The following is a 21,332-nucleotide window of genomic DNA, read 5'->3' on the forward strand; positions in this document are numbered from 1 at the left end:
ATCCTGTTTTTCTCTGTTTTTACCTCATATGTGTGCTGAAAGTAGGGCTTTTTTGACTGCTGAAGTTCACGACAGCAGTGGTGTGGTGGTAGTAGTATTGTGTTGAATGGTGTATCGATGATTTTGAATATTTAAAAGTGAACCCTTGTATCTGGTGTTAGAATAGTTCTGCAGTGTGCAGTACAAGTGTTTGATTTAATGACTAAGTGACTTCAGCCCTTATATTTGGTGGGTGAATGATTCTGCAGTGTGCAGTACAGATGTTTGATGTAATGACCGAGTGATTTCAGCTTTAGTATTTTATGTGCAATGTGTATTTGAAGAAGTTGGTGGTGCTGAAAGTGAGATAGGTTTTGTAGAAGTGCGTGAGGTTGTGTTGCATATTTGAAGGTGAATTAGTTAAGATGGCATCGATTGGTGATGGGAATGACAACAAAACTGGCGTTGTGCTTTCTCCAGACTACCTAAATGTTCAAATGACATCTATTAAATTGAATGGTGAGAATTATGTGCCGTGGGCAAAATCTGTGGAAGTGTTCTTAAAGGCCAAGAGAAGGGTAAAACATGTGAGAGAGGATAAACCTTCCTCTGATTCTCTAGAGTTCAATGATTGGGAACAGGAAGATGCACAGATAATGACATGGCTATGGAATTGCATGGAACAAAAAATTAGTGTGAACTTTATGTTCCTAGATACAGCTAAAGAAATTTGGGATCATGCTAAGAAGCTATACTCCGGACAAGACAATATAACTAGGGTGTATCAGTTGTACCAAGAGTACTTTAATCTGAAGCAAGGCAGTCAAAGCTTAGAGGAATACTATGCAAGTTTGAGGAATATCCAAAATGAGCTCAATGTGTATCATCCTCTGACATCGGATGTTCAAATTCAACAACAACAACGTGAGCAACTTGATGTGACAAGGTTTCCGGTGGGTTTGAAGGCTGAGTATGAGCCCGTCCGAGCACAAATACTGGTGGGGTCTGCTCTTCCCTCACTTGAAGAAGTTTTTGCCCGTCTTAAGAGGACATCTATTGAGTCTATAGAACATTCCTCTCTCTCGGACAGATCTGGTTTCGTGGTGACTAAAGGGGGTGGATATGGAAATAGAGGTGGTGGTGGTGGTGGTAGTGGACCTCCAGGTAACCGTGGTGGTCCCATGTTTAACTGTGCTGGTGGCCGGAGTGGAGGTCGGGACTTAGGGGGAGGTCGTGGTAAAGGAAGAAGTAATGCCCCTAGGAAGTGTACTCATTGTGGTTTAGAGGGGCACACGGTTAACTTCTGCCATGATTTGCGTGGTCCACCCAACACTTGGGCTAATCATGCTATGACTAAAGGAAGTGGTACAACTACTGAAAGTCAGCAAACTGACCCGACCCTCTCCACATCTACTAGTGCTTCTAGCAAGGAGATGGTGAGTGTACCCCGTGCAGTATATGACCAGTTCCTTTAGACATCTCAGCAGAACACTGCTACCCTTGCCCATTCAGGTATGGCTTATTTAGCTTCCAAGCCTCCACACTAGATCATTGACTCTGGAGCCTCGGACCATATGTCTGGGACTCCTAATGTATTTTCTTCTCTTTCTCGGCCCTCCACATCTCAAACAGTTACACTTGCTAATGGTTCTACATCTCCCATCTGTGGTGTTGGTGATGTTGATCTCTCCTCCTTGTCTTTATCATCTGTTTTATATGTTCCCAAGTTCCCCTTTAACCTTATGTCTGTTAGTAGATTAACCAAATCTCTTAACTGTTCCATAACCTTTTATCCCTCTTCTTGTGTGTTTTAGGATCTCAAGACGAGGATGAAGATTGGTGGAGGGCATGAGGCAGGAGGATTGTATTACCTTGATGGTGGTGGCCCTCCAACAGCTTTCCAGTCGTCTCTTACTCCTCTTCAATGGCACTGCAGACTTGGTCATCCTTCTCTCAAGGCTCTAAAGTTGTTGGTTCTTTCCTTGAGTCATCTTTCATCTTTGGATTGTGAGTCATGTCAGCTTGGGAAACATCATAGAGTCTCTTTTAGTCCAAGAGTTGATAGTCATGTCTCGAGTCCTTTTTCTTTAGTTCATTCTGATGTTTGGGGTCCAATCAAAGTGATGTCATACAATGGCTACAAGTATTTTGTAATTTTTGTTGATGACTTTTCAAGGATGACGTGGATTTATCTTATGAAAGATCGCAGTGAATTGTTTTCTATCTTTCAAAAATTTTATGCTGAAATACGCACCCAATTTGGTGTTCATATTAAAATTCTTCGCTCCGATAATGCCATAGAGTACACCTCAACATCATTTCAGCAATACTTAGAGAGCACCATGGGATAATTCATCAAACTTCTTGTGCCTACACCCCACAACAGAACGGTGTAGCTGAACGGAAAAATCGACATCTCCTTGAAACTACTCAGTCCTTGATGCTCAATATGAATGTCCCAAAGCATTTTTGGAGTGATGTCGTCCTCACATCTTGTTTTCTGATCAATCGGATGCCCATGTCTATCCTTGGAAGTCAATCCCCCTTCTCGGTGTCGTTTCCCATATTGTTTCCATTTCTTCTCACACGAAGAGTCTTTGGCTGTGTTTGTTTTGTTCAACACTTGGGGCCTGGTTTGGACAAGTTAGATGCACGAGCTACTAAGTGTATCTTTCTTGGACAAGTTAGATGCACGAGATACCCACAGAAGAGCACCTGGTTTGGACAAGTTAAACGCACTTGTACTTCTCATCCTATTTCATACTATGTTTCAGTTGCTCACCTGTTTGCTTCTCATTGCAACTTTATATCATTGCTGTCATCTATTTCCATTCCCAAGACTGTCCAAGAAGCTCTTACCTCACCAGGGTGGCGGCAAGCCATGGAAGAGGAACTCTCTACTCTACAACACAATCACACAATCTTGTACAACTTGACATCAAAAATGCTTTCCTACATGGTGATCTCATTGAGGAAATATATATGGAGCAACCACCAGGGTTTGTTGCTCAGGGGGAGGATGGTAAGGTTTGTAGACTCAAAAAGGCAAATTATGGACTGAAACAATCTCCACGTGCTTGGTTTGGTAGGTTCAGTGAAGTGGTGAAAGACTTTGGGATGAAACAGTGTCAGGTAGACCATTCTGTGTTCAACCATGACTCAAAAGATGGAAAAATCTTGCTAGTGGTGTATGTGGATGATATTGTCATAACTGGGAGTGACAGTAACGGAATCGACATGTTGAAGAAATTCCTACAGGACCACTTCAATACGAAAGATTTGGGTAAGCTAAAGTACTTCCTGGGAATAGAGGTTGCAAGGTCAAAACATGGAAACAACTTATGTCAGAGAAAATATGCTCTTGACCTACTTGAAGAAACAGGGTTGTTAGGTGCTAAACCAACAGAGACTCCTATGGAACTCAATGCCAAGTTGAGTGTTGATGCAGGTGAAGAGTTTGATGATCTAGGAAGATACAGGAGGTTGGTGGGAAAGTTGAACTACCTGACCATTACCCGACCAAATATATCATTTGCTGTGAGTATGGTGAGTCAGTTTATGCAACATCATCGGATTCCTCATTGGGAAGCAGTTCTAAGGATTGTTAGGTACCTGAAGGGTGCTCCAGGTCGTGGTTTGCTATATCGAAGTGGAGGGACCCTTGAGATGGTAGGGTACACAGATGCTGATTGGGTTGGTTTCTATATCAGACAGGAGATCAACTATAGGGTATTGTACCTTCCTTGGTGGCAATCTTGTAACTTGGAAGAGCAAGAAATAAACGGTGGTGGCAAGGAGTAGTGCAGAAGCTGAGTACAGGGCTATGGCTCATACCACATGTGAACTAGTATGGTTGAAGAACTTGCTACAAGAGATGGGGTTCTCAGTTGATAAACCCATGAAACTATACTGTGATAACCAAGTTGTTGTTCACATCTCTTCCAACCCAGTCTTCCATGAGAGAACTAAGAATATTGAGGTTGATTGTCACTTCGTAAGAGAGAAAGTGATAAGTGGAGTGATAACCACATCTCATGTGAGCTCAGGAAATCAGTGGGCGGATCTCTTTACAAAGGGATTGTCTCGGGGCAAAGTAGATTATATTTGTGACAAGCTGGGACTATATGACATATACTCTCCAGCTTGAGGGGGAGTGTTAGAATACATGAATCAGGGGTATTTTGGTCATTCTGGTTTATCTGTTTGAGAGTGAAAGGTCTATTTTATTTATGTTTTAAGTTATGTCTCCCGTCTTTCATGAGGGACAATATGGTCTTTCTTGTAACTCTATTATTTGAAATAAATACAAGTGGGTCAGCTAGGGAGGACTAATTTTTCTCCTTCCTAATCTGGTCGAACTCTTCTTCTCTTCTCTTCTCTTCTTCTTCTTCTTTCTTTTCTTCTTCTCTACTTTAACCTAGAATCGAATAGGGTTTTCTTACAATGTTTAAGTCTTGAAAATCAACATATTTATGAGAAGAAAAGGAAGAAAGGAAAGAAAATTAAAAATATATATATAGGGGCTGAACCCCTATTTTTGTTATAGGAAAAGAAGAAAAGAAAAGGTGGAAGAAAAAGAAATATGTTGATTAGACAAAATTTTAAGTTCTTCCCTTACTCGATTCAGATTTTGAAATCATTGAGGGTTCAATACAGCAGTTAGCAATGTTTGTGTTGATTAAATCCTAACAAATAAGAAAATAATAAAAGGAAATTAGTTTATAAACACAAAAAATGAATATTTTTCTTTAATAATGGCTATTTTATAATTATGGTCTAAAAAAAATAACAACATAAAAGTATTTTATTACACAATATGAAAAACTGCTTGGCAATTGGGTGAGGCGAGCCTCCAGGGGTGCCTTGTCGCCTAGGCGTCACCTTGACAACTATGTCTTTCACAATCCTATAGATCTTTCATGGCCTCTATTGCTTCTATTTCTATTCCCAGAATAGTGCGTGAAGCTTTGTTGATACCTGAGTGTAAAGATGCAATGGAAGTAGAAATGGATACTCTTGTTAAAAACAATACATGGGAGTTGGTTGACCAACCTGAGGGGAAGAAACCTGTTGGGTGTAGATGGGTGTTTATAGTGAAATATAATGTTGATGGCTCCGTAGAAAGATATAAGGCCAGACTGGTTGCAAAGGGATTCACACAAACTTATGGCATAGATTATTTGAAGATGTTTGCACCTGTAGCCAAGATGAATACTATCAAAGTCTTATTATCCATTGCTGCAAATTTCTCATAGCCACTGGTTCAAATGGATGTCAAGAATGCATTTCTCAATGGAGAGCTACAAGAAGAGGTGTACATGGAGTTGCCCCTAATTTTTATAGTGTAGAGGTGTGAAAGAAGGTTTGCTAACTGAAGAAGGCTTTATATAGGCTGAAGCAGTCTCCAAGAGCCTGGTTCGATAGATTTAAACTGGCTTTAGATAAATTTGGCTATGTTCAAGCTCAATCAGATCACACTCTCTTCTTTAAGAAAACATACTCCTCTTTGACTTTGTTTGTTGTCTATGTTAATGATATTGTAGTGACAGGAAGTGACATTGGTAAGATTGACTCCCTTAAGCAACTTCTTCACCAAGAGTTTGAAGCAAAATATTTGGGGGGACTACGCTACTTCTTGGGAATTGAGGTAGCTAGATCTAAGAATGGCATCTGCCTCCCAAAGAAAGTATGTTCTTGATTTGTTGGAAGAAACTGAGAAGTTAGGAGTTAAACTAGCCGACACACCCATTGAGTTAAACCATAAGAAAAGTGCAGAAAGTGGAGAGCCTCTTGAAGACAAAGTTATATATCAACGGTTAGTTGGGAAAAAAAAGAGGGAAGCTAATGTGGAAATGTATCGGAGCTTCTGCCTTGTGAACTTTATGGGAGGAGAGAAATGCTAGAATATTTCAAGAACAAGAAAGAAGTCTTACTGAAATCAAGGAATGCATATTGATAAGGACTATCTCATGGTTAAAATCTTCACATTTGTTGGCAAATTACTCCTTTGATGACTGGGTTGTAGTGGCTTCTACAGTCTCCACCAAGAACATTCACAAGTTGAACGGAAACCCCCACCGGATGGAGTGGTAAAATTGAATTTTGATGGCAACTGCCGAGGTAACCTAGGGCCATCCGGAATTGGTGGGATTTTGAGAGACAGAGACAGCAATATGTTGTCTCTATTTTCAGGACCAGTGGGTGAAGATGATTCTATAAGGGCAGAGCTACTAGCAGTGGTACAAGGTATACAGAAGGCCAGTCAAATTGGAGTGAACAATCTTTTAGTAGAAGGGGGTTCCAAGGTAGTAGTAGGTTGGTGGATTAGCCCAGAAAGTTAAATGGATGACAAGAAATATGACTGTCAGGTTTCAGTGGGTCAAATGATCAGCAAATGCAATGGTTGATTCTCTGGCCAAGCAAGGGGTGTCAAGGGGAGATCTATTTTGGGCTACTTTGTAATTGTGTTTCAGACTAGGAATTGTGTTTCAGGTTTAGCATATACGGTTCAGTCCTCGGGGGAGGTAACATCTCGTGCCTCCTTCTAGGTTTATTGTATTTTCATTATTTGAATTTGTTACAATTTAGATTCGTCAGTTTCAGATCTGAACTTAAGGTAATAGAGAAGTAAGAGAGAGAGAGAGAGGGAGAGAAGAAGAGAAGAAGAGGAGGAGATATAGAAAAATAAACCTATTCGAACCAGAGAGAAGAGAAAAAAACATTCTCTTAGGTCGGCCATGATATATATTAGTTTACTAAAATAATAACAAAGGTCTTTTATGCCCCTATTTAAGTTGGGGCACATCAGCACCAACTTAAAGACACATCACCATACTAATAAAACTCAAATGATCATTCTACCCTTATTTAGTCGACACTGACACTCCCCCTCAAGCAGGAGAGTATATATCATATAGTCCCATCTTGTTACATATGTAATCTACTCTTGCCTGACTCAACCCTTTGGTGAACAAGTCTGCCCATTGACTCCCTGCATTAACATATGATGTACTTATCATTCCACTAAGAACATTTTCTCTCACAAAGTGACAATCAACCTCTATGTGTTTTGTTCTCTCATGAAAAACTGGGTTAGAGGAGATGTGAACTGCTGCTTGGTTGTCACAATATAGCTTCATCGGAGTGGTAATCGAGTACCCCATCTCCTGTAGGAGATTTCTCAACCACACTAATTCACAAGTTGCATTTTCCATGGCTCTGTATTCAGCTTCTACACTACTTCTTGCCACCACGATCTGCTTCTTACTCTTCCATGTCACCAAGTTACCCCCAAGGAAAGTACAATAACCTGTAGTAGACCTTCTGTCAGATATAGATTTAGCCCAATCAGCATCTATATATCACTCTATTTCAATATTTCCACAACTCTTATATAGCAAACCACAACCAGGAGCTCCCTTAAAATACCTTACAACCCTTAGGACTGCGTCCCAATGTGAAACCCGAGGATTCTACATAAATTGACTCACCACAGTCACTGCAAATGAGATATTTGGTCGAGTGATAGTTAGATAGTTTAGCTTGCCCACCAACCTTTTGTACCTTCTTGGATCTTCAAACTCCTCACCTGTATCAACTCACCACAGTCACTGCAAATGAGATATTTGGTCGAGTGATAGTTAGATAGTTTAGCTTGCCCACCAACCTTTTGTACTTTCTTGGATCTTCAAACTCCTCACCTGTATCACTGCTCAACTTGACATTCAATTCCATGGGTGTTTCCACTAGTTTGGCACCCAACAAGCCTATCTCCTCCAGTAGATCAAGAACATATTTCCTCAAGCACAAATTAATACCATATTTGGACCTTGACACTTCTATTCCTAACAAGTACCAAGGTCTTTTGTGCAAAAATGATCATGCAAAAATGTTTTCAACCTGTCAATCTCGGGCTTATCACTGCCAGCAATAACAATATCAACATAAACCACTAACAAAATCTTCCCCGCATCAGAGTCATAGCTGAACACTAAATGGTCGACCTGACACCGTTTCATGCCAAACTTCTTCACGACTTCACTAGATCTGCCAAACCAAGCACGAGGGGACTGTTTAAGTCCATAAATAGCTTTCTTGAGCCTACACACCTTACCATCCTCCCCCTGAGCAACAAACCCGGGTGGTTGCTCCATATACACCTCTTCAAGAAGATCACCATGCAAAAAAACATTCTTAATATAAAGCTGAAACAAGGGCCAATCATGTATAGCAGCTAAGGAGATCAAAACACGAACAAAACCAATCTTCGCAATAGGAGAGAAGGTCTCTATGTAGTCAATGCCATATAACTATGAATAACCCTTGGCAACCAACCGAGCTTTCAATCTTTCAATACTACCATCAGGCAAATACTTGACCATGTATACCCACTTACATCCTACAGTATGCTTACCCGGGGGAAGAGTGGTGAGATCCCACGTATGATTATGAGCTAGAGCGGAGAGTTCTTCTTCCATCGCTTGATGCCACCCCAGAGAGATAAGGGCTTCATGGATATCCTTAGAAAGAGAAACAAAAGATAACAACGAAGCAAACTGTCGATGAGAAGGAGATAGGTGAGAAACAGAAACATAATTGGAGATTGGATGAAGGGTACAACTATGTTTATCTTTCCGCAAGGCAATGGGAAGGTCAAGGTCAAAAACAGGGGGTGATGATGCTGCAGAAGTCATTTCTGGATCCGTCAACGGTGAAGAAGCTAGAGGGGCCAGTGCATGTCGATTCGCATACGCTTGATGGATAGGTGGCCGTGTAGGAGGAAGTGGCACCGGAGGTGAAGACTTAGGCAAAGCTGAAACAAGAGGAATGGGGTCCGCAACGGGAACTGGAAGCAGAAGGAAAGAAGAAGGGAAAGAGACATCTAACCTAGAAAAGAACGAAACTGACTCAAAGAAAGTAACATCGGGATACACAAAACAACATCGAGAACTGGGATCATAACACTTGTACCCTTTCAGGGTAAAGGGTCCTAAAATAGCCAAGAAAGATACACTTCATAGATCATGCATCTAAGTTGTCTAGTCCGGGGCCAAGATTATGAACAAAACACACACCTAAAAACCCGAGGGGTAAGAGGGAAAGGAGACAATGTAGGAAACAGAACAAAGAAGGGAGACTGACCATCAAGGATGGACATAGGCATTTTGTTAATAAGAAAGCAAGATGTAAGCACATCATCACTCCAGAAACATTTGGGTACATTCATATGGTGCAACAGGGACCGAGCGATTTCTAAGAGATTGCAATTTTTTCGTTCAGCTACCCCATTTTGTTGGGGGGGTATAAGAGCAAGAGGTTTGATGAATAATACCATGTAGTTGTAAATATTGTTGAAAGGGTCTATAAAAATATTCTCGACCATTATCTGAACATAGGATCTTAATATGAATACCAAATTCAATGCAGATTTCAGCATGGAACTTTTGGAAAATGGAAAATAATTCACTTCTTTGTTTCATAAGATAAAGCCATGTCATCCTTGAATAATCATCAACAAAAATAACAAAGTACTTGTATCCATTGTGTGACTATTTTATGTGGACCCCAAATATCCGAATGGACCAAAGAAAAAGGACTCGACATACGATAATCGACTCTAGGACTAAAGGAAACCCGATGATGTTTCCCATACTAACATGACTCGCAATCCAAAGTAGAAAGATGACTCAATGCTGGAACAAGTTGCTTAAGTGCTTTAAGAGACAGACGACCAAGTCTGCAATGCCACTGGAGAGCTGTTGAAGAACCACAACCACCACCACCATCAAGGTAATACAGTCCACCAACTTCATGCCCTCCACCAATCTTCATCCCCGTCTTGAGATCCTGGAATACACAAGATGAAGGATAAAAGGTGATAGCACAATTAAGAGACTTGGTTAATTTACTAACAGACATAAGATTAAAAGAAAATTTGGGTATATACAGAACTGAAGACAAAGATAATAAACCAGTTTTAACATCACCAATACCACTTATGGAAGAAGTGGAACCATTAGCAAGGGTGATAGTGTGGGTTGTAGAGGATGAAAAAAGTGAAGAGAACACACCTGAAGTCCCAGTCATGTGATCAGAAGCTCCAGAATCAATGATCTAGTGGGAGGGTTTGGATGCCAGACAAGCCATACCTGAGTGGGCAAGCATAGCTGCATTCGGCTGAGAAGTAGCCTGTATCAACCACTCATATTCAGTACGTGAAATACTCATCATCTCTTGTTCGGAGGCATCTATAGGTGGAGGTGTTTGACCGGTCTGTTGACTCCCTTGTTCCATATCACCACTTGCCACTACATGATTTGCCCAGGATGAAGGCGGGTCACGTAGATCATAGCAAAAATTAATAGTGTCCATCCATACCACAATGCGTACACTTTCTCGGACCATGATTATGTCCTCTACCACGGGCTCCCCCTGATTCTCGACCTCCAACACGCCCACCACCATGACTGTACATGTTTCCACCTCTACCATCACAGCCTGGCTGGCCTTGATGAGCTACTCTACCACCACAGCCGCCCCCTCTAGCCACCGCAAGGGCAATCCTACCGGATATGGTGGGGTTCTCTAGAGGGCCAACAAAAATCCCCTGGAGACGAGCAAACACCTCCTCGAGAGAGGGGAGGGCAGACCCACCTAGTATCTAAGCCCTCACCGGTTCAAATTCAGGTTTCAGTCCCACTAGAAATCTGGTTGCATCAAGTTGCTCTCTCTGTTGTTGCTGAATTTTAACATCAGATGTAAGGGGGTGATACACACTCAACTCTTTCCTCAAATTTCTTAGACTAGCATAATACTCTTCAAGACTCTGGTTACCCTGCTACAGACTAAAATACTCTTGATAGAGCTGATAATACTCTGGTGGTGTTATCCTGTCTTGAGTAAAGCTTCCTTGCATGATCCCAAATTTCCTTGGTTGTGTCCATATTGTTCCACAGCCAAGTCATAATATGTGCATCTTCTTGCTCCCAATCACCATACTCCTGGGAATCAACTAGGGGTTTTTCTTCTCTTATATGCTTTACTTTCTTCTTGGCTCTGAGAAACACCTCAACAGATTTGGCCCAAGATACGTAATTTTCTCCATTCAATTTAATCGAGATTATTTGTACATTCAAGTAGTCTTGAGGAGGGATCATAACCGACTTTGTTCATTATCTCCCATGGCTGTAAAAAAAAAAAAAAAAAACTTTCCCCCTCTATTTCAACCTACCTTACCCAGCGTTCACTACATTGCACTCCAACAGCACTGTACTTCACTCCTATAGTTTATCACTCACCACCATACGATTGACCATTCCATACCCATCACACACAAGAGTACCACTTCAGCATTCCATACGACTGATACTAAGCCTTCGGTCCACTGATCTGAACCACACATCTGAACCTACCACAAAACCTATTGTTGCAGCCCTCTTCATTCCATCGATTAGAGGGTTCTCTACCAACCACCTGAAACCAAAACTTCACACCCAATCAAATACATTAAAACCTCCAGAAGGAAGATACGACAACTACTTTTCAACCTTTTGGCGAAACTCCAAAAAAAATAGAAGAAAACTGAGAGATTACAAGCTGGAGTGCATTGAAAGTCGTTTCTGGACTGACTTATCGTCACTTTGATACCATGTTACAATTTAGATTTGTCAGTTTCAGATCTGAACTTAAGGTAAAAGAGAAGAAGTAAGAGAGAGAGAGAGGGAGAGAAGAAGAAAAGGAGAAATAGAAGAAGAAACCTGTTTGAACCAAAGAGAAGAAAAAAAGATCTCTTAGGTCGTATATATATATATATATATATATATATATAGTTTACTAAAATAATAACAAAGGTCTTTTATGCCCCTATTTAAGTCGGGACACATCAGCACTAACTTAAAGACACATCACCATACTAATAAAACTCAAATGACCATTCTACCCTTATTTAGTCAACACTAACAGAATTAATAAAACTACTCTCATTTATCAAAAACAAAACGGTTGGTTGGGAAACTTCTTCATCTTTGCTTAACATGACCAAACATTTCTTATGTTGCCAGTGTTGTTAGCTAGTACATGCATTCTCCTAAAACCACCCACCTTCTTGTAGTGGAAATGATACTTGCCTATTTGAAGAGATGCTTAGGGAGAGGTATACTCTTCAAGAATAATGGTCACATGAAAATAGAAGCATACACAAATGCTGATTGGGCTGGTTGTGTTGATGACAAGAGATCTACCCCCGAGTATTGTGCTTTTATAGGGGGAAATCTTGTTTCTTAGAAGAGTAAGAAACAAAATATTATTGCTCGCTCTAGTGTTGAAGCTGAATACAGATCTATGGCTAATGGAGTGGCAGGAGTGTTATGGTTGCAATCTTTACTTGATGAGCTGGGTGTTGAATATGAGAAGCCTCTGATGCTGTATTGTGATAATCAGGCTGCAATTAACATTGCTCAAAATCCAAATAGCATGACATAACTAAACACATTGAAGTGGATCAACACTTCATCCGAGAGAGAGTTGCATCTCAAGAAGTATCCCTATATTGCCTCAGATATGTAGGTAGCTGATCTCTTCACTAAGGTGGTTTACAAAGACCAAGTTGGAGACAGATTTACGCAAGTTAGGAATGACTAATATCTACTCCCAACTTAAGGGGGAGTGTGGAGATAGTTATTAGTTGCTAGTGTGTGGTCCCAATCCCACTAATATCTTTATATTTATTTCATGGTAGTTATGGTAGTTAGGCCAAATATATTTGTTTTATATTTATTTCTACTTCACTAATGTTAATTTACAAACATATAAATACTAATCTGATGGGGCAGCAAGATCATCTAACCGCACCCACCCTTTTCTCCTTTCTTCTTCTCCTTCTCTTCTCTCTTTTCTTCTTCTGTTCATGACCTTCTTTTCTCCTCTTCTTTTACTGAAGTTATATCAGAAAACAAACAGGTTCTGGTTTCTTTTATCCAAGTCTTACTTGCAACTGTTAAACCATGCCAGAACAATGCTGAAAGGATTTTAAATTAAAAAAAAAAAAAAAGAATAAGAAAAACTCACGTAATGGCACATGTTGTGGCAGGCTGATGTATCTGGGGCAGGAACTTCTAGGAGTAAGTAGTTCAAATTGGGTGCTAGAGCCAATTATGCAATCACGAGGCTGCAAAACATGAAAATTTTCCACAAGAGCTTATTTCAAATTCTCTTAAGAAAGGCATTTTTTCAGTTAACTTTATTGGTAAAAGGCAATGGCTAACATAAATGAGAATGTAAAAACCACCGGTTGAAAGGTTCCACTTAGAATAACCAGATTGAATTATCCTCACTATCCAATATATTTCTTTACATATGATATTAATAACAATCAGTATAGTACAAAGGTATGGGCAGGTTCATTCAATTAACTGAATTTTGGCCTTGCTTGGTTCTGCACTATAGCATCAGAAAACATGATTCTGATTTTCCACTTGCTCTGCCCATTGTATATTATGGAACAAGAATAGTAGATTTTTCTCTAGTTTTAAATGTGGGATAGAAGTAAAGGATTTTTAATGGTGAAGAAGTTGGACTAACCTTGAAATCTTTATAGAAGCATAAACGAAGTTCCTCCAAAGCACCATGTGAGCACACTAACAATGGAGATGCCCCCACAGCATTCTCAATGGCGGAAACAATTCCTCCCAAAGGATACTTCTCAGAATTAGAGGGTGCAAATCCAGCCTCGTTCAGAATTTTCTGGTATCATACACTTACATGTCAGAGAAGATTCTTTTCTGGAAAGTGTCATGCTAAATCAAAAACATGATTTGACTTTGACAAACAATCCAACAGAAAAAAGGTCAAATCACATTCAACTCATTGTAAAGAAAATTAGACAGTGGGTATATAATAATACAGTAGATGGTGGTTAGTGTATCATTATATAAAATTGTTCCTTGGTTTTTGTGATCATATCATCATACCTTTAGTCCCTTCTTGGTGAGATACTTGTAATTGTACACAATTATTGTTCTAATATAAATGGCCTTTATCGGGTGCAGGTCAATGTAACTAACACCCTGATGCAGGAACAAAGAAGCTAAAACTGGAATTTTTTGAATTTTTTATTATTTTTGTATTTTTAAACAGAAGGGACATTTTGGTTATTTTATATTATGTCTATGGGGACTAGCTAGTAGTTTGCTTTTTCCTAATTCTAGCAGGATTTTTTTATGGAAACTAATTCTAGTAGGATTGACTATCCCTATACATGATATATGTGTCTGTGTGTGTCTAGAGTAAAAAACGTGGAGATTTATATTGGAATAATATTTCAATTATTTTGGTGCATATTATGCTTGTGATGAGTGATACCCACACCTTAGAGTTATTATAGACATGTTGTCAAGTGATACTGGATTTTTTGCTTCTTTTTCTCTTTATTTTCTCTTTACTTTCTCTTTAATCTTTTGAGAAGCCATTACAGACATCAGCAGTGATATGTTCTATGTCAAAAATGGTTCATGCAACATTCTCAAAGGACTGGAAGTGATCTATGTCAAAACCTGAAAACTTTCCATTCTAGCCATGTATTATGTCCTTTGTGCCAAACCATCTCCAACTGGTCCCCTATTTCAGTGCCCCCCTAATAGGTACTCACAACTATTCATCCCTCAAAAATCACCCCAAAATTCCACCTAGCCCTAGATTCCATAGATTTCAAGTTTTCTCCCAACCCTGGAATTGTTGTCCTTAAGTACAAAAGTGGTTGGAGTGCAAAAGGCAAAGGAAATAGGGATCGATAAACTGGTCGTTGAAGGAAATTCAAAAGTGGTTATTAGCTAGTTATTGAAGAATGTTGCATCAAATTGGATCTACAAAAATGAAATAAGATGGTTTCACTGGAATTCTAAAGACATGCATTTGGACATACAATGGATACAAAGATCAACCAACAGCTTGGCTGATGGCTTAGCAAAACAAGGGGTTACTAGATAACAAATGTTTTAGGCTCGGCTGTAATAATATGCTCAAGTTTTCTAACTGAATTATCAACTCACAACCTCTTGTTGTACAGTTGTACTTGTACTTGCATGTATCTTAAGTAATGAAATCTGTTTTTTGTTGCTGATAAAAAAAGACCCCTTCTAAACCTAAGATCCTAATCCAACCCAGACGAGGAGGCAGACCAAAATTTAGAGATAGGTTCCATATTATATAGTTTGACAATGAATAAAACAGGAGGAATTGTTCTTTGAGAGTGGCATTACCCAATGTTCAGGAATGGTTCTTCCTGAAAAAGAACCCTATGCCCACCACCCACATCATATCTGATAAAGCTTAGGAATGAGGGCTGAACCTCGTAGATAGATTTTATCACAACACCCTTCCTCAATTCCTCAATTTTATCAGGTATGAAGTTTGTTCTGGCAACACTGTTCATTTTTGGGAGGATATTTGGGTACGAGACACACTTTTAAAGGATTTGTTCCCTTCGCTATTTTCTGTTTCTTTGTACAAAAAAGAGGTGCTCTCAAAATTTGTCTCACCTTTGGGAACACCCTTAGATCCTACTTGGGATTTTGGGTTTCGCAGAGGACTTAGGGATGATGAAATTGAATCTCTTTTTGTCTTGCTTGGTTGTCTTAATCAGGTTTGTTTGGATCCCTCCAAGCCAGATAAGAGGTTATGGACTCCAAGACTCAATGGAACCTTCATTTGTGCTTCTTTCTTCAAGTCCATCTCTAAACTTTCTACTCATGAACCCTTTCCGTCAAAAGAAATTTGGTGCAGACCAGTTCCCCAAAAAATTATGGCGTTTTGTTGGGAAGTATTCCATGGGAAAGTAAACACTCTAGATAACCTACAAAAGAGAAGACCTTTCCTCTGTATTTCTCCTAATTGGTGTATCCTTTGTAGAGCTCACGGTGAGGATTGTTACCACCTATTAATATCTTGTGCCTTTTTTGCAGACCTTTTTTGCAGACCTTTGGGCTTGGCTCTTCAACCATTCTACCTTTTATTGGCCTTCAAAAATAGGGAGAATTATGTGAAGATGTGCTCGTGCTGCCTTGATTTGGACTCTTTGGGAAGAAAGGAATGTCAGAATTTTTCAAGAAAAGGAAATGAGCAGTCAGGAATTGAAAGACTGTGTGTTAAATAGGGCAATACCTTGGCTGAAGACCTTGGAAATCTTTCAGCAATTCTCCTCTAATGACCTTTGGAGAAATTGGTCAGCAGTAGCAAGGAGTTCATCCCTAAAGGACAAATCAATTACAAGCTGGTCTCCTCCATCTGAAAGCTCACTGAAGTTGAACTTTGATGGAAGTAGCATGGGTAATCTAGGATTATCTGGAATGGGGGGTGCTTTGAGAAATGAAAAGGGAGAGATTTTATTGCTCTACTCAGGTCCCTTGGGAATTGGGGACTCCATCAGGGCAGAACTTTTAGTTGTTGTACAAGGGGTGCAATTTGCAAACCAGCTAGGGGTACAACACCTAACAATCGAGGGGGATTCCAAAGTGGTGGTGGGTTGGTTGAAAAATCCTGAAGAGGCTATGTGGCGTTACAAGAATGAAATGAAGAAATTTAGTTGGTTGACAAGGAATATGTTGGTCACTGTACAGCGGGTGGGGAGATCAGCAAATACTTTGTTAGATGTGTTAGCTAAGCAAGGGGTAAATAGGGAAGAATTGTTTTGGGCTCAGTTGTGATTCTTGCTTTTCTTTCCTAGTTTACTTGTAAGATTCAAGGAGGGGCTGCAGCTCGCGCCTCTCCCTGGGATGTTGTATGAACTCACTCTAAATCTGCTTCTGAATTAATAAATTTATTATTGTTCATCAAAAAACCTCGTAGATAGATTTCCAGGGAGAACTTGCTGATGAATTAGGAGCCACTTTAGTATCCCAGCCATTGTCCAGAGTACCATGAATATTCATAATGACCTTATGCCAGAGCCTATCCCTTCCTAGTAGTAAGTGTCACAGCCTTTTTCCCAAGCAAAGCAGTATTTATATGTAGAAAACTTCTTATCCCCAAACCACCTTGCTCTTTGGCACTACACACCACTTCCCATTCAACCAAGTGGTGCTTCCTTTCATCCCCCCAGTTCTCATAGAAAATCCCTCATGTACTTCTCTAACTTCTTTGCCAGCTTGATTGAGATGCGAAAAGTGGAAAGGAAATAAATGGGTAAGTTGGCCATCGTGGATTTAATAAATGTTATCCTTCCTCCAAGCAATATAGTTCCTTTTCCACAAGGCCAACTTTATTGAAAACCTTTCCAGCACTGGTTTCCAAAATCCTTTTGTCCTCAGGTTGCCACCCAGGGGGAGACCAAGGTACTCCATCAACCAGGATTTAACTTCAAACCCCAATAAATTTGCACAAGGGATCAGCTTGTCATCTTGCATGTTAATTCCTGCCACTCCACCCTTAGATTCACCCTCAAATTAGAGACTTTTTCAAACAGAGAGGTTAACTCCTCTACTCTTATAACAAGTGCTCGGAATCATGATTTGGTTTAAAAACCAATGTTTTCCTCACAGCCCCAATTTGAGGGGGAGTATAAAGCAGATGAGACATAGATTATAGTAAAATATTGAATCATTACAGATAACTATTTCTTACATATTTTATTAGTCCCCCTTGAATTCTCTGTTTGGTCCCTTCCCAGTTCCCAGAGATCTTCTTGTAATTGCATATACATAATTATTCTAACATAAGTAGGCCTTTGTGTGGTATGAGCCAACTTAACTTGACAGACCCATATGTTTCTGTTTAGCTCAACTTCTCTTCAAGAAACTTACAGGCATCAATCCTCTTAAATTAGCACTCATAATATAGGTACAACAGAAACCCCAAAAAATTATTTTGCACTAGTTCCCCATTGACTAAAAATAAGTCTATCATATTTCTGATTACCACAATACCACTTAGTAGGGTTAACCAGGCACAAAACAATTTTTTTTTATCATCCAGGCACAAAAAAAAAAATTAACACGTCAAAGTAAAATAGATCACTTTCATAAAGTTAGTTTTTTCAGAGCTCTTCATCTTCATTCACTGCAAAAAGTTACAAATGTAGTGCCAATAATCATTTGAAAAATAAATTATAAATTTTCACAAAATATTGGAATAAAAAAATCCAATACTAACCGTGACGTTATATTTGAAATAGAGATCGAGAGTTGTTGAGAAATAACTGAACTCATCTTGTATTACTGGAAATGAACAAGTCCCATGTTTCTCTGCAAAAAAATGTATCAAATGGATAAGGATCAAATGCAAATAGAAAATAAAACAGTTATATAGCGATGCAACATGCGTAGGCATCACCAATTTGGTTTTGGACCCATTACCTCAGGCTTCCCTTACTACTCATGTGACAAACTATAGTGGATTCTCTTCCTACAAGACTGCTATCCACAGCCAGGGTTTAAGCACACAACAAGAAGCCAACTGATGAGCCCTAAAAAGAAAGATAAAGAGAACCTAACCTTGTCTCTCTATAAAATATAAATGTTCATGTTCTCTTTCATTTGAAGTTAGAGGAGCAATGAATGAGAACTTAAGTTTTAGTTATTTGTGACTCTTGAAGTTGAAGCACGAAGGTAGATTCCTCATTTGGTGGCAACACCACTAGGCACTTAATTTACTCTCTCATGTTTATAAAAAATGAAGCATTCAAATCAATGTCCTAAAGTTGTATTCCCCCCCCCCTCTCCCATTTCCATCCATACTTGGTCTCTAAGGTGGGGAACACTCAATTAGAATATGATTCTACTCAAATGGGGTAAATTTTGAAATAGAGTGCTTCAAATTATTCATTCATGTACCTCATTTTTTTATAGTAAAGAAAAAAATCATTAAAAATAAAAAAGATATTACAAGAGAAAGGTGATAAGAAATCACCCGAAGGAAGAACCAAATCACCCCTACACTACGATGCAACCTTACAAACATAGAACCCAGACCAAAAACAGGATTCCACCTCCCAAGGAACTGTGGGTGTCCATAAGAAGGTAGTGGATGACCACCAGAAGCTTTACAAGGAGAATTCAAACCTGGGTAAGCTACAGATTTGTGGGAGCAAACACAAGGATGAGTCCCGAACAAGAAGATCTTTTCAACAAGAACCTAATTCTGGGACAGGTGGTGATCCCTAAAATTTTGGACAAGAAAAATTAGCCAAGACCTCTTGTATCCTTCTTGTTCCTACCCCTGTACCTATCCCAGGGTAGTGTGTTAATTTTGTTTCTGGTATTAACCTCTGCTCTATGTCTGAAGTTTGTCTTCCAGGTTCCCAAGTTGCCATCAAGCCGCAAGCCCAAGTTAGTGAATATGTAGGAAAGAATGGGGTGGAGGAGTTAAAAGATGAAGAGGAAAGAGGGAGAAGAGTTTGGGAATTAATAGTGGAGTTTTTTGAAGATTTAAAAAGGAAAGAATTGGAAGAGGAAATCAATATTTCTAAAACAAGAAGAGGAACTTTACTTGTTAATGTGATGGAAGTTGACGAAATCTGTGATAAGGAAGACTCAGTGGCTGAATTTGTGGGGCAGTTAGGGTGCAAAATTAAGAACCTGAATGAATTGAAAGTCTACCTAAGAAAAAGAAAGGAGGAAGGAAAGGTCAGGAAAAAGAGGAGACAAAGAATTTAGTGAAAGAAAGGGGAGGAGAAGAGGAAGCAAATAGAGGAAAAACAATGAAACAACAGGGGTGGATAGGAAGCCAGTTAGAAATGAAGATAATAAGTTGGAATGTGAAAGGTTCGGGAAATGCAAGGAAGAGATCTATAATAAAGTACTAAGGAAAGAAGACCCAGACATTTGATTTTTCAGGAATCTAAGTTAGAAAATTGACATTAGGTGGGCTAGAAGCGTATGTAAGGCAAGGGGAATTAGCTAGGCAATGAGTCCATCATGGGATTTTCGGGGGGTAGAGTGTCATTATGGAAAAATGAGATTCTGGAAGGAGTTGAAGAACTTGTTGGAAGATTTATAATGTCCATTAAGTTTTGGCAGATGGCAGATGGTTTTGAATGGGTGTTGGCAAATATCTAAGGCCCAAATGGATACAGGGAGAGAGAGGAGATGTGGGAGGAATTGGGAGATATCGAAGACCTTTAGGAGGGGCCATGGTGCATAGATGGAGATTTTAATGTATAGATTTGAGAAAAACAATCCAAGGCAAAGAACCACTACAAGTACGAGGAAATTCAATGACTTTATAAACAATTTTGAGCTAAAAGAATTGGTTCTAGTGCACAAAGTTTCATTTGGTCTAACCTCCAAGAAACCCCATTGTGTTCCAAACTTGATAGATTCCTGTTCACTACTGATTGGGAGGAACATTGGTAGTTTTTTTTAGCTTAGTTCGAACTAGAGAGAAACAAAGCTGAGAAAGGACCATTATGTCCCTCTCTAAGAAAACATAAAAAAATAATGAAGTGCACATATGATACAACATAAAAAGGTGCTCCCCTAAAAGCCAAAAAAGGAAAATGTTAGTATCGACAGTACAGGGGTATTTTGGTCTTTTGGTTTGTCTAGTTGAAGGTGAAAGGACTTCTTTATTCAAGTTTAAGTTGTGTCCCATCACTTATAAGGGACAATACTGTCTTTTTGTTACTTAATATTTTTTGGGAAAAGTTAATGTAAAATTTTATTGATAGAAAAAACTTGTACAAAGTACAAAGGTCCCCCAACTAAACACTTTAGAAGGGGACATAACCCAAATATAACAACACCACAGATGCCATAGGCTCCTAGAGTTCAGCCTAGCCCCCAATTCAGCAGCCTGGATTCCCTTCGAGGCTGAAATCCAAGAAATCATCTTTCCAACAGATATGGAAATCAGGTCTTCCAGATCCTTATAGATATTCTGAAATAGTCTTTTGATCCTTTCTGCCCAAATGGTGCTAATGACTGCAGCCGGAATGGACATCCACACAGCTGAAGCAAGCTTTGACAAACCCAGTGATCCCCAGCTCCACCACATCTCCTTCATCGAAGCTGGCATTGACCAAGCAAGACCCACGAAACCCAGAAAACGATTCCATATTCTATCAGAAATTGAGCAATGTAGAAACAGATGGCTGCTATCTTCCACTACTTGACCACATAACAACACACGCCTCTGGTCCTGGATATGAACCCCTCTTTTACATAGGTGGGCTTTAGTTAAACACCTGTCTAGAACTGCAGCCCACACTAGAGCATTGATTTTTGAGGGAGCAGTTGGATTCCAGATTCTGGAAGCAGACATATCTTCAGCAATGCTCATTGTCATGTGAGTGGCAAATGACTTGACTGAAAAAAGGCCATCAGAACTCCAATTCCAAAACCAGCTGTCTTCTCTGAGCAGATTTA

The 21,332-nt window shown here is 39.5% G+C and overlaps 1 protein-coding gene across 1 annotated transcript in view; it reads right to left on the reverse strand.

Moving 5' to 3' along the window:
• Positions 1-21,332, reverse strand: part of RNS2 (ribonuclease 2) — a 59,455-nt gene that overhangs the window by 13,568 nt on the left and 24,555 nt on the right. The window contains exons 6-8 of the mRNA XM_088954048.1: positions 18,121-18,212; positions 13,558-13,719; positions 13,045-13,144 (exon numbers count right to left, since the gene is read on the reverse strand). Coding sequence (XP_088810174.1) covers positions 13,045-13,144; positions 13,558-13,719; positions 18,121-18,212 — 354 coding nt within the window. The remainder of the gene's footprint in view (positions 1-13,044; positions 13,145-13,557; positions 13,720-18,120; positions 18,213-21,332) is intronic.

Source organism: Nelumbo lutea, chromosome 7 (assembly GCF_056320005.1).
Source record: "Nelumbo lutea isolate HS-2025 chromosome 7, American lotus-T2T, whole genome shotgun sequence".
Classification (NCBI taxonomy): Eukaryota; Viridiplantae; Streptophyta; class Magnoliopsida; order Proteales; family Nelumbonaceae; genus Nelumbo; species Nelumbo lutea.